Raw genomic sequence first — 14,058 nt, forward strand, 5'->3', positions numbered from 1 at the left:
AACATGGATAGAAGGGGTGGGCTAAAGGGTGATAAAAATATCCAAACTGATTCTCAGTGCCCAACATACTTACTTTCTTGCACCAAGACTAGAAAATACTCAGCTAAGTCATTGACAGAAAGTACTAAGGGAGTACTTGTTTCTCGGATACCCAATGAACGCAGGTGTTCCATGTCAAAGGTGAAGACTTGATAAGATGTCTAGCCAAGGAGACCAATAGGCCAACCTCTCCAGTTCCTTGCCTTGATAATCTTCACATGTGAAGCTTGAACCCATCTGGCTTTCAATTTTATAGACTGAATTTCAGCTTGCCAAGCAGCCCAATAACTACTGGCAATCACAGTGGCACTTCACATCCATTAACAGTAGGAACAATTTAGGAACCCATGACAGTGCCATCCAGCCTGATGCCACAGACATTCGAAAAGGCCATCTTGTGATCTTGGTCAAAACAATTAGCCGTTATAAAATGACATAAATGGTACAAAAGTAACTTCTTCTTTTTTTAAAAGTGGTTTTACAAAAATGAAAACACAAAGTTCATTTCATGAAATTTAATGACGTAAGTTATAAATACCATGATGATGTATTCCATATGAATGCATATGAATTTTCACTGAATTAGGTGCTGGACTATAGCACCAAAGGAGGAGGTTCATTTTGCAGTATTTAGAAGTAATAAAAGTGTTCAATATATCTTTTTAAAATATAAAATAATAACTTAATACTTACAGCATAGATGAAACCATTTCTATTATCACATTCAAGGGCATTACCAAAATATTACTGGTGTACAAACTCATCCACCAATGATAATTCTATATCGGTTACTATAAGCCTAAACTCCAGTGCTTTTAATAAGCATGCCCATTAACAATCTAGGTCATAATCTTTCACACAACCATTGTTCAAAAACATTATTACTAACACCTGATCCGACAAGAAGTTTTACATTCACACTGCCAGGTCACCTGAACAATGATAATGGTAATAACACAGGCTGTTCACCAAAATTTGCAGTATTACTATTTCTAATTAATGATTTCTGGCCAATATATTTTACAAATTGTAAACCTAATTCAGACTGTCCATTTTTAATTTATTAAGCCCAATGTGTTTTACGTAACTTTTACCGTTTTCAACATTTGAACATCAAACATGGTTTTACCTAACATAGTTACCATTCAAATGTAGTCTTACAGTAACAATTAAAGGCTAAATACCAGTCATTTAGTCTGCAGTTCATAGCCTAAGTTTGACAGTACATATTTGTGATAAGTTACTGGAAATGGGCCATGGTCGTTCTTTTTGCAAGCAAGCATTGTTTATAAATGTAATTTGGTTTTATCATTAAAAAGTTTTCAACACTAAATATATATGTTTATCAGTTCATGATAAACCCTCGTTTTATATTGTAATAGAATACACTAATCACAGAATGCACAAAATGTGAAATAATCACCCATTTCACAAAATAAAAATAAAAATATTTACCGCCCTGCAAACCCAATCCTATCTACATGAAATGTGTTATACATGTAGTTCCAATATTAATTTTTAAAATTTGAGTGTTAAAAGAAAAAGAACAAAAAGAAGCAACAATCTTTTTCTTTCAAATGCAGCCTTCCCTTATAAAATGTTTCAATTTAATAAAATGTGATATTGTTACAAATGATAAAGATGAGGGATTTTAAAATGACCTTGAATCTTCATCTTTAGTCCACAAGTCTTCTTGGAAGCAACTGTACAATTAAAATTATCCCTTTTCATTTCATCTCAATTTATTTTCATGCTTATATCCATCTATGGTTTAAGCATGCTGTCCTGTAGCATACCTCAGTTGACAGATTTAATGGTTAGTGGTTAGTTTTGTCATGGTGGTACAATACTCCATTCAGTTCAGATCATGAGCTATATGAATAGCAGATCTTAAAATTTTATAAGAAATAGCATGAACCAGTTTGTTTCCCACACAAATCATTGTTGAGCTAACAAATTACAAAATGTTTAGCTAGGTAGTTTTTAACGCTTTCCAAAGGTTTATTTTTACGATGGTCACTTTCTTCTGACGCTACTGAAAAACTGCCAGGAAACATTGTCAGCAGGACACTGTAGCAACTTCATTCCAGTTGCATATACAATAAATATCTGCTAGCTTACTATATTTTCAATTCAGATCCATTTTTAGTAAATGGGACAATTTTGGGTTTTTCAAAAACTTTTTTTCTAATGCAATCTCACACATTTATAGTTGTCAGACAATTTGCTATAAGTGAAATATCACACAAAAACAAATGACTGTCACAAATGTGTTGTTTACAAAGCTGAAATAATGATGTCACAATGTCCTGTTCCTGACTTCATATTAATAAACAACAATACAAAAGACTGCAAAAAACCCAATGCAACAAAATGCATAGTATGTCACAGTGATGGTGACCGGTTTAAATTAACGTAGTTATTGTCAAATAATTCTATACATAATAGTATATCACATTTACATAAGTCTGCTGAAAATGTCCTTCAAAAAGTAACAATTTTTTCATAGTAAATCTTACTTGCATCAAAACAGTACCTATGGAAGTTACATTATCTTCATTTTAGCAATATTGTATGGTACATGGTGTGTACAAACATAACAAGTATCCATCATTGAGGCCCTATTCATAACTTCAGACTTTGAAAATGCTTTATTCACAGGTTATTTGAAGACGTTCAGCTTGATGCAATAGTATACTTCATCAATGCAAGCATTTACATGGGACCAAATAACATCCAAATAACTTTGTGTAAAAGAGTTTTCATTGTTTTAAAAATGAGCGATAAAATATCTTTAAGTAGCAGCCTCTTTTGTTTGAGCTAATCTACACCAAATCTAAGCTTTATCAGCTTCAACAACTTTTTCTTCTTCTATTTATCTATCAAAGATAAATAGTATTTAGAATAATAATCTTTTTCATGGGTTAAAAATATAAAGAGAATCTACCACTCCTGCTTGTTGGAGATGGAGGGAAATCCCAACCCAAGATATACAAGGCTCATTTTAGACAAAGCAGTTTTATATAAATAGTTGGAATAACCCAGTCTCCAACACAAAAATAATTATTTTTCTTGCCTACCTGGTAATTATAACTTATAACATAAAAACAACAAAGTTTATATGCTTTTAACACAACAAATTTCTACGATGTGTAATCAAATATAAATCCAAACTAAAATGTTTTAATGTTTAATGTTCCTGTAGTGATGTCCCAAATATACACTCTATATAAAATAATAAATATACTGGCTAGTGATGTCATATTTTTCAATGACATTATGCAGTGTGTTAGTCTCTTCCCTTGAATAAACCATCTCACTTCAGTTACATCTGGTAGGCAAGATAAACACAGGACCTTTGATTCCATTGATTAAATACTAACAGGTAAAGTTTGGGTTTACACCATTTCAGAACACTGCTGATCTGCAAGTGTCATCTGAACTTGGACCATGTAGAAACTATTCAATTAACTGATACACCCTTAACTGCTTTTGACTATTCACAACATATGGCAAGCCAAAACAAATTACTTGTTTCTTCTACATTTTTGATTAATTCACGACATACTAGAAAATTCAAAATTAATCTATTTAGTTTTTTCTAGTCTGTAATTTGTTCCTGCCATTTTAAAAATCTGTGATTATAAAAGCTGCAAAACTAAGTAAAAAGCATTTGATCCCTTGTAATCCATTTAAAAACTTTCCACATAATTTTGGTAACAATTTCATATGAACAGTGTCAATAGTTTGTCCTTGTATTATTTTTTTCTCCAGATCTACTGCACTTTAACAAGGACTGTCAAATACTTAATCCATACTTATATGGAAAAGCTCCCAGTATAGTAAAATCTACTTTGAACTTCATATCATTCTTGTTCCTAGGCAGCTGAATCCATCATAAAGAATTTATAAACTTTAGTAGTAAAAACTTTGGTTAAAATTTCAAAGCACTGCTTATAATTTGTTTTAATTTTTAAATGCTGGATAGGTAAGAATAAAAAAATAACAATAATAATTAAAAGAAAAAAAAGTGTCATGTCAATGCATAAATCAACATAATTTATTTTTTTGGTGGACTGTTACTTCAGTGATACTTAATGAGCTGTCAGATGGGGGAACATCCATGAATGAATGATCCTATTGGTACACACCAGCATGAACGATAAACAAAAGTCATTTCAAATATAAAACCTCGTCAATAAATATACATGAAGGACCTCAATATACATGACAAGAGTGATAGATGATATATGACTGAGACATATACATGATGATCAACATAAATTTACAAGTTAAAGTGGATGCTAAAAGGATTTCCCCCAATCCCCTTTGTGTAAATGATAAACTCGGTAAAAAGTCACAGCTTTCTTGACAATGATTTAACAATGCACATAACACACAGCAGCTTAGTAGACTGTCCTCTGCTCAATGTTATGCACATGATAAAACAGTAAATAAAACATCTGAATAAAACAATGGCAGCAATAAAACAACATTATAGGATAAAATCGGGGTCTTCATCACTGTCAACATCGTCACTGTCACTACCATATCGTTTCCTACGTCGCTTTTTCTTTTCTTTCTTTTTTGTTGTGGGTGTTTTTGATACTGATGTTGATTTGGGAGTTTTATGTGGCGTATAAGAACGTTTTTTCCTTTCACTATGAGGTTTGTGCACACGTTGAGGCATTGTATATGCATATGAATAAGCTGATGTAGGAACAGGAGTAACTGTAGAATCCTGAAAAAGAAATAGAAAAACAATATTAATTTACTAAAAGTTTTCTTTTTAAACACCACCACTACAGCACATCCATTTATTTATCATCAGATACTGGATGTCAAACATTTGGTTATTCTGCCATAGTCTTAGATAGGAAACCTGCTACATTGTTTTCTATTAGTAGTAAGGGATCTTTTATATGCACAATCCGACAGACAGAATAGCACATACCACGTCCTTTGATATACCAATCGCGGTGCACTGGCTGGAACAAAAAATAGCCCAATGGGATACCAATGGAGATCAATCATAGACTGACCGCACATCAAATGAGTGCTTTACTACTGGGCTACATCCTGCCAGTATTAATTTATGAAGTACACATCAAAATAGAGGATATTTTAATTTTAATATTGTAATCATGCAAAATAAAAATTATTAGAACAGTACCGTATTTGACCGGAAATAAGCCCAGGGGGCCAAGACAAGTCATTGTGAGCTTAGCATGGGGTGGGCTTATTCCCAGACAAGGGGCCAGTTTTGTTGAAAAAAAATTTCATAATAATAATTAAAATAAATAACAATACTTAAAAGAACTAGGAAGAAAACAAAAAACGTTCAGTAGCACATCTATTAATTAGTGTTCCATTTGTTATTAATAAATAATAATTGTTTATTAATTAAATTGTGGTTTTTTTACTAGTATCTAATTATTAGAAACACACCTTCTATGTTACAATTACTTACCAGTGCTGTTTATTTACATCCAAAATTTAATGCTGAGAAGACTTAAAACAACAGCAATTAACAACAAACTCAATAGTGTGTACACACGTTTCTGACACAAGCCAGCTTACACTACAAAGAATTGTCAATCTAAGGTCATTGTTCTTAGCCAATCAGAATAAGGTATTTGCTTAATTAGCATTAACTGCGGACCCAGTGTGGTGGTAAAAATAGACATTGGTTTTTAGTTCATACTTGGATACTTCAGAGAAATACTGCAGGCATGAAATTGAAAACAATGTTACACACTGTTATTGTTAGACTGCTAAATCTCACTGGTGGTAAAATATTGTGTTACATTTGTGTTTAATTATCTGCAGGAGGTATGACCTTTTAAATGAACTTTGAGCAAACTTGCAATTTCATGTTATTTATAAGGTGACGAAGTTGGGGGTGGGCTTATTTACGAATGAGGGCCTAATTTCTTAAATGCTATCAAAACGGAGGTGGGCTTATTCAAAGACATGGGCTTATTTCCGGTCAAATACGGTAATAAAAACAAATCGAAAACTACCAATCGTGAAATGAAACATTTTAGACCCCTCACCCCAGTAAAAGAACACGTTAAGACCATTAGAACATTCGTTGTATTCATAACTACATTGAATATCTTGATTCCTGGGAAGGTGGGGGGTGGGGGGTGGGGGGTGGGGGCTTTTAGAGAGAGGAAATGATCAAATTCAATTTTCTTTCTCCATGTGCCAAAGAAGCTTCCCAAAACAATTTGGTTGGAAATGGTTAAATAATTATGTTAGAAGAAGATGAAATGTGAAAAGCTTACTTACGGCGGTAGACGAAATACAAACATACAATTTGACCTGAAATAAATATAGACTTTACTTACCCCTGAAACTGCTGTACCATCGCCAGCCTCAGGATGAATTGGTTTTCCGTCTTCCCCGACTTCAACTGGTGCTCCATCTGCGGTTCTCCCAGAGCCCGGAACAGGAGTCCCCCGCCCTGAACTCTTTTCATCCCCACTGTCATCCTCTTCCATAGGATCAATGCTCATCATCAGATCTCGGAACTAAAGACAATTCATAGATTACTTGCTGAACAATTCATGCAAACTTAATTATCACCTGCAGAGTTTTATCAGCTATGATTTTAGACTCCGATAATCAGCACTATTCCCCTGAAGCGAATGTCATTTTTTATTCACAATTTTGAAATAAAAAATTCCTAATCTGAATGTAATTAATTCCCATTTTTTATTATTATATACATATATATTTTGAAAATGATACGTAACACTTGACAAACACCCTCTGCCTCACCGATAACATTTTATAATGCAAAATAGATATATTAATTTCAATAAATACAAGTACATGTATAGAATTACTCTTTTAAATTTTAACTTAAAATGAGATGTTTTTTTAAATGAAACTGAAAATTCCCAATTTTTTTTACAAAACAATGTTAAAATTCCCTAAGTCATAGCCACAGGCATTGAGTTAAATTTGAGAAATAAAACCCTGACCTGAATCATAGAATCATTATTCATGCTAGCATATAATAAGATTATATTAGTCAGCGAAGTTGCTATTTGTTTTATTACAAAGTGTCATTAGCTCCAGATGCTGGATCTACCTGAAAATTATTATCCCTAATAATGGCAACCAATCCAAAATACTGCAGGTTGTCATATTTTGTAATACTAGCCAAGGATAAACAAATTGTCGCTGAACTAAGAAAACCTTGTATCTGCATTTTTTATGTTTTCAGGAGACAAACAAAACTGTTTTGTTACAAGCTAATTCAATGTAATAAATGGCTCTTAAGAAGAATAAAGGTTTCATTCTTCATAAGCACAACATTAGCAGCAAACTGCTGAATTCAGTTTGAAAAAAAAATAATTGCAAAATCAATCCTATGAAACAAGGTTCAATAAACTTAAATATATTAGGGATAATTAATTCTGGAAAATATTCCCTATATTAATCTTCAGTTTCTATTTGGTGATTTTATGAATGAAGGTTTAAACCAGGGCTGTGTTCCACTAACTCAATGGGTTGAATTCCAATTATTTGTTTTTATTTTAACACATTCACAGTAAAAACTGGGGTACAATCTTATGAAAAGAATGAGGTTTTTTGTTTAACTATACCACTAGAGCACACTGATTTTTAATCATTAGCTACTGATGTCAAACATTTCAAATAGTCTTGGAGGAAACTTGCTATATTTTTCCATTAGCAGCAAGATATTTTGTATGTGTACTTCCCACAGACAAGGCATTAATATACAAGCACTGGTTGGGACAGGAAAAACCCCCAATCAAAACAAAGTACCTCAGGTGAGCACTTTACCGACTGAGCTAGATTTCATCCTATAGTTATTTGGATGCTGGAAACATTTCAGCTCAGACATATTTTTAATAATTCTCAGGTGATAAAACCACAAAGGAAAACCTAAAATCAAATTACTTCAAAATAGTCGTCAACCAATTTCTGTCTTTTTTCATCTTCATCTGTCACTTGAGTCTTTTCCCCCATTATCACCTCTATCGTGTGCTGAGGGTTGAACTTTGCATTAATCTTCCGACTAACTTGTTTATCATATGCTTTTGTAGACTCCGACGGAGAATACTTGTAGATTTTGCTGAAATAAAGAAAAACAAAGTAAAGCAGAAAGCGTAATATATAATATATCATAAAAATTGAGTGTATGAAGAATTTGTTTTAAATACAACCTACTCCACTTCGAAAAAGCAAAAGCAACAACATTTTCCAATATTTTTTTACTACAGCAATGCAATCTTCTTCTTTTATTTAATAGAACTATTTATTATACCCACCAAGTCATTATATGTACATGAACCTGTAAAATGTTTGGCATTTAGCAGAGTATGACAAATATTTTTAAAAGTCACTAGCCACAGGGCTAGTGGGTTTGTGAAAACCACTAGCCCACCAAGATAAAGCACTAGCCCAAATTCCTGATCAATTATAGTTGGATTTTTATATAATTTTTGTAACATAACACATTTTCGAGTATAACAGTAAAATAAAACAAACACTTAAATCATGTTGTAACTCATTTTTTTGTCGTGTTGTACGTTTGGTTTTTTGTCAAGTGTGATCCATTGTCATTGTTCCGTTTTCGCTTTTGCCCTCCCTCCAGGGAAAAATAATTGAGCAAACTCATGGTTGATATCTAAAACCACTATCAAAATAATAAAATTTAAATGAGGGTACGACAGTGTGACACACGGTAATAGATGGTTCAGTGTATTCGGTAGTGGGTTATACATTTAGGGCTCTACTATTTATGTCACCAGGGACGGTGATGCCAATTGCTCAAATACAGGGCATACTCCCGTGTCAGACTGATATCAAAAGAATATAACGGCGACATCTAATCCGTTGTTAATTAATGAACAAAAAAGGTATCATATTGTATCGGCAGCTGTGACGCATTATGCAGACCGCTACACGTAATAGGCCAAGCAGAGTCATTGCATGTGCGGTTACCATTAAAGTAAATTGTTTTCCTGATTGCCGATAACCACATGTCAGCGAAGTGTTAAATTAGAAAACAATAGGTAAATAAAATAAACTGAAATTCAAAGCATGACTGGGGTTTACTTGATTGAGATTAACCTGTCGTCGCAATTGGTGATTTCCAAGTTCTTAGCCTAAAACATATGTGCGAGATTAACTACCACATGACGTGTCCAACCAATTAAAACACGCATATCATTAGACTTATTTCCTGTGCCTGAAACTTGAAAGGGCAAAACTTAACAATGCATGCTGTAACTGTGGCTATGTAGAGATAGCATGTTACTGCAGTTTGCAGACCTAATTCAAGTGGATTATTATTATATACTGATTGCGTTGTTGATATTATTCGATGACAAACATCACAATCAAATTTATTAAACGAAATTTCAGCCGAGAGAAAAAAACAAAAAACAAACAACAAACACAATCGAGCAATAAGGAGGGAGGTGGAAACCACTAGCCCTGCGGGCTAGTGGTTTTGCATTTCTCACTAACCCGAACTTAAAAACCACTAGCCACGGGCGTCAGGCTAGCGGATTTGTCGAACTCTGCATTTAGTGAAAGATCAAACTGGCAGTTCTATGATAAACAGAAAATGTTAAATTTGGTATCACTTTTAATGAAGAGCAACTTTTTTTTTTATCACACATCACATGATATGATTGCAGAGTTCACTCAATAACATATAAACATCTCTGACAAAAAACCTGAAATTGGAGTATTGGAAATTTAACACAATACAATATACAGAATTTGTTGAATTACCTGTCTGTAAAGCCATACAAATCTTTTAAATGTTGCTTCAAGACAAGCAACAATACACATCCCTGAGACAACTTGAGGACTTCCTTAAGAGCTGTAATGTCTTCAGGAAGCTTTTCTGAAAAACATGCAACAAAATATTTACAAACTGTAAATTTATGCAATAAGACACAGCAAACTATAAATAAAATATCCCCGATGAACCAAAATAAATATCCAAATTCAAACTTGTGAACAGACAATATATTAATGATGATATGCTAGTATTAGCCACAAAAATAGATCTAAAACCAGTTCAAATTTTCATTCTGATAAAAAGAAAATCAAAATGCAAACAATTTTAATCTTCTGGATACTGCAGGCGACATATCACCTGACATCACACAAGCTAATACACTGTAGTATACTGCATGCAGTGATATATTCCACCGTTTTGCACAGTTGACTGACCAGAAAAAAAGAGAAAAAAACAGGAATTAGATGAGATCGAGACTAAAAATGGCCACTTTACTTTTGTGGGGTTTTTCTAAGAAACACTTTGGAATTTTTGTCAAAAATTAATCAAGTAGTCGGAAAGTTAAATGGAATAGATCATTTTTAAAACTAGACTTAGGTAGCATATAAGTGCAAAAAATTATTAATTAATAATAAAAATAGTTATTAGGACGTAATATGGAAAACCGGTTTAATTTATTTTTAAATGGGGGGGGGGGGGGGGGGGTAGGGAGAGGGAAAAGATATTTCATTTTTAAAATGTGGCCTTAAACGTTATCTTTATAATATTATATAAACAATAAATTATCGTTAGAATGCAGGCAGACTTAAAAAAGCCTTTTTAACATCAGGCATACAAGAATTGAAAATCTGCCTAAATTATTTACATGTCCCAACACACACACACACACACACACACACACACACGCACGCACGCACGCACGCACGCACGCACACACACACACACACACACACAATATCAGGTTATCCAGTTCATCTTGTGTTACCCATTATGACTGTAAATTATGTCCTAAATTTAACAAGCTACCAGAACTACACTTGTAGAAGTGATCATGCAAGCAAAGCAATAAAAAAAAAACCCATAAGAGCATTAATTACCCAGCAAAATAAATATGTTTCATTTTACATCCAAATATTATAACCATTATTCACAAAATCAAATCTCTGCTGAACTACTCACTTAATAATGAATCAGGATCATCGTCATCATCATCTTCCACCTTCTGACTGGTTGTTGGGGCTGGAGGTTTCGGTGCTGATTCATCTTGTGGTTTCTCCTCTTCTGGTTCTGTTGACCTGTTCGGCTGTTCTGGTTTATCTGGTTCATCTGGTTGTTCCATTGGTTCTTCTAGTAAACTGTCTCCATTATAAAGTATGCCATTTTCTACATTGCCATTCATGGATGGGCTGGGAGACTTTCTTGGATTCAATGCCTAAAGAGAAACACCAGACAGATAGATATCAACCATTGAAATTTAAATCACATTGCAACAGAAATATAAGACAAATAACAAACTAAACACCCAATAATTATAAGAAATATCTTCAAAGATCAATTTTGCAACAGCTTTTTTCACTGGCTTTGCTGATTGCCAATTTACTACGTTTGTATTACAAAATACATATTCATTACTTACATGGTTGAAGCATGAAATATCCATTAAAAAAATCTAAGAATGTCAAGTTACTAAAAAAAAACAATAAACTGAACAATCTAATCTAAATGCTTAAATATTAAAAACATACCCGAGATTGCAACTTTAATACTATGTTTTTTGGGGGTTTTCAATTCCCTTTTGAATATGTATTACTGTTTTAACACAAAACTGTGAATTTGTCTCAAACTTAGAAAATTTGTTTCTAATTTTCATTATTATTCATACTTACCTAGTACTAGCACAACGACAATGCTATACGACCCCGAGTTATAACCTCCACTGCAGAATTATCTCCCCTTGCCGATGTATAACCTACACCCGCGTATGGGCAGACCGTATATCCTCGTATATCCTCGTTATCGATTCAAAGTCCAGAATGACTGAATCAAAAAGACCTCCCTCGGGGCGGGTGGGAGGTAACGGTTGTTGTGCTAGTACCAGGTAAATATGAATAATAATGAAAATTAGAAACAAATTTTCTAATAGTCTTATTCAACTTACCGTACTAGCACAACAACAATGCTATAACAGACGTGATATAACACCGTTAAAGCACGAGAATTTAACATTAAAGGGAGGAGGTAAGAAAACAAGGAGGACTTACCCATTCAACCAGTAGTGTTCGTCTCAAGTAATGATACAGTGAAAAGCGACCCACATCATACAAGGTATAAAATGTCACAGTGACTTTTAAATTGCAGAACTACAACCCCAATTAAAAGTAAACCAAGTTAACAAGGTGAGGAAACCCGCACACCAAGTAATGGTAAAAGAACTACAACCCCAATTAAAAGTAAACCAAGTTAACAAGGTGAGGAAACCCGCACACCAAGTAATGGTAAAAGAACTACAACCCCAACAAGTAACAAGGTGAGGAAACCCGCACACCAAATGGTAAAAAACTACAACCCCAATTAAAAGTAAACCAAGTTAACAAGGTGAGGAAACCCGCACACCAAGTAATGGTAAAAGAACTACAACCCCAATTAAAAGTAAACCAAGTTAACAAGGTGAGGAAACCCGCACACCAAGTAATGGTAAAAGAACTACAACCCCAATTAAAAGTAAACCAAGTTAACAAGGTGAGGAAACCCGCACACCAAGTAATGGTAAAAGAACTACAACCCCAATTAAAAGTAAACCAAGTTAACAAGGTGAGGAAACCCGCACACCAAGTAATGGTAAACGACACTCGACTGCACCAGATAGTCAACCATCCACCCCCCACTCTCCAAACAGGAGGTGGAGAACTATCTCCCAGAAAGACTGCCGCTAGCAACCGGACGAAATAAGGGTCACCCCCTACTCCTGGCCCTGCGCACCGAAATGACTTGCTGCCCTGCAACGACTGACTGAATCTGCAGAGTTCCATCCGGACCAACAGCCATATCACGGAAATAAAACCGGTCAAACATGTGTCGACCTTTCCAAAACCCCGCACTCATGACCTTGAAAATGTCCAAAGAATCATGGAAATTAAGGGAAGCAGAAATCGCCCGAATCTCATGAGGTCGAACGGAGAAATTCCGCAGAACATGATCACCCGCCTTCTCATATGCCAGTTTGATGGTTGCAGCAATCCATCTCGACAAAGCATTCTTCGTAATGTCTCCTGGTTGGCATGTGAAAGAGATAAACAGTCTCTTGGTGAATTGCCGGAGATTTCTAGTATGCTCCAAATAGAATTTCAAAGCCTGCACCGGACAAAGATGTCTATCAGAATTATCCGCAGAAAGCGTACGAGATAAACACTGAATGATGGCCAGAGGAAACTCTTCCCCTGGCACCTGGTTCTTAGTGACGAAAACAGGATCAGAACATAACGTAACTGACCCGTCCGTATTGTAATCCACCAAATCATGCAAAAAAGCATGAATCTCACTAATACGACGGCAAGCCGCTAGTGAGACCAGAAACAAAGTTATCCACGTCAAATGACGAAGACTGGCGAATTTCAAAGGCTCGTAGGGCTTGTCTTTGAGTGCATGCAGAACCAGAAAAACATTCCATTTAGGCAAAATGGAAGGCTTCTCAACCGTGTTTTGCAACGACTTAAGCAAGTCATGCAACACGAGATTCATTGAGAAATCTTGACGTCCACACTGCCTCATAGTAGTGAAAATGGACGACCGGTGACTTCTCACTGTTTGAACCTTCAGCTGTCTTTCTTGGACAAGAGCCACAAAGTACTCAGCTAAGTCATTAACAGTAGGCGACAAGGGATCCATGTCCCTCTCAGTCGCCCAACGAACCCAAGCGCGCCAGTGACACTGGTAGACCGTCTCCGTAGACTGGCGCTTCGAAGAGGAGATGAGCTCAGCAATCCGTTTAGAAAAGCCTCGGTTTCGGAGGGAAACCCCGACAACCCCCATGCGTGAAGTCGGATGCCACTCTGTCCGACGCCTCCACAAGGTTGAAAACCACCCCGAGATAAGTGAAAACCTGCGTTGGCATTAATTCTGACTTGACCCAATTGGGAATAAACCCCAATCGGAGAATCATGTCGATCACAAACTCCACGCCCATGAGACATGCCGTCTGTGACGCCGCCGGAATTAACCAAACG

General features: G+C 35.1%; 1 protein-coding gene across 2 annotated transcripts in view; it reads right to left on the reverse strand.

The window, feature by feature from the left end:
• Window positions 1-539: 539 nt before the first annotated feature.
• Window positions 540-14,058, reverse strand: part of LOC121373895 (nipped-B-like protein) — a 73,180-nt gene continuing 59,661 nt past the window's right edge. For both annotated transcript variants that reach the window (XM_041500694.1, XM_041500693.1), the window contains 5 exons: window positions 11,015-11,267; window positions 9,823-9,937; window positions 7,978-8,152; window positions 6,393-6,575; window positions 540-4,780 (listed from right to left, as the gene is read on the reverse strand). In XM_041500694.1, coding sequence (XP_041356628.1) covers window positions 4,535-4,780; window positions 6,393-6,575; window positions 7,978-8,152; window positions 9,823-9,937; window positions 11,015-11,267 — 972 coding nt within the window. In that variant the 3' untranslated portion in view covers window positions 540-4,534. The remainder of the gene's footprint in view (window positions 4,781-6,392; window positions 6,576-7,977; window positions 8,153-9,822; window positions 9,938-11,014; window positions 11,268-14,058) is intronic.

Source organism: Gigantopelta aegis, chromosome 6, assembly GCF_016097555.1.
Source record: "Gigantopelta aegis isolate Gae_Host chromosome 6, Gae_host_genome, whole genome shotgun sequence".
Lineage (NCBI taxonomy): Eukaryota > Metazoa > Mollusca > Gastropoda > Neomphalida > Peltospiridae > Gigantopelta > Gigantopelta aegis.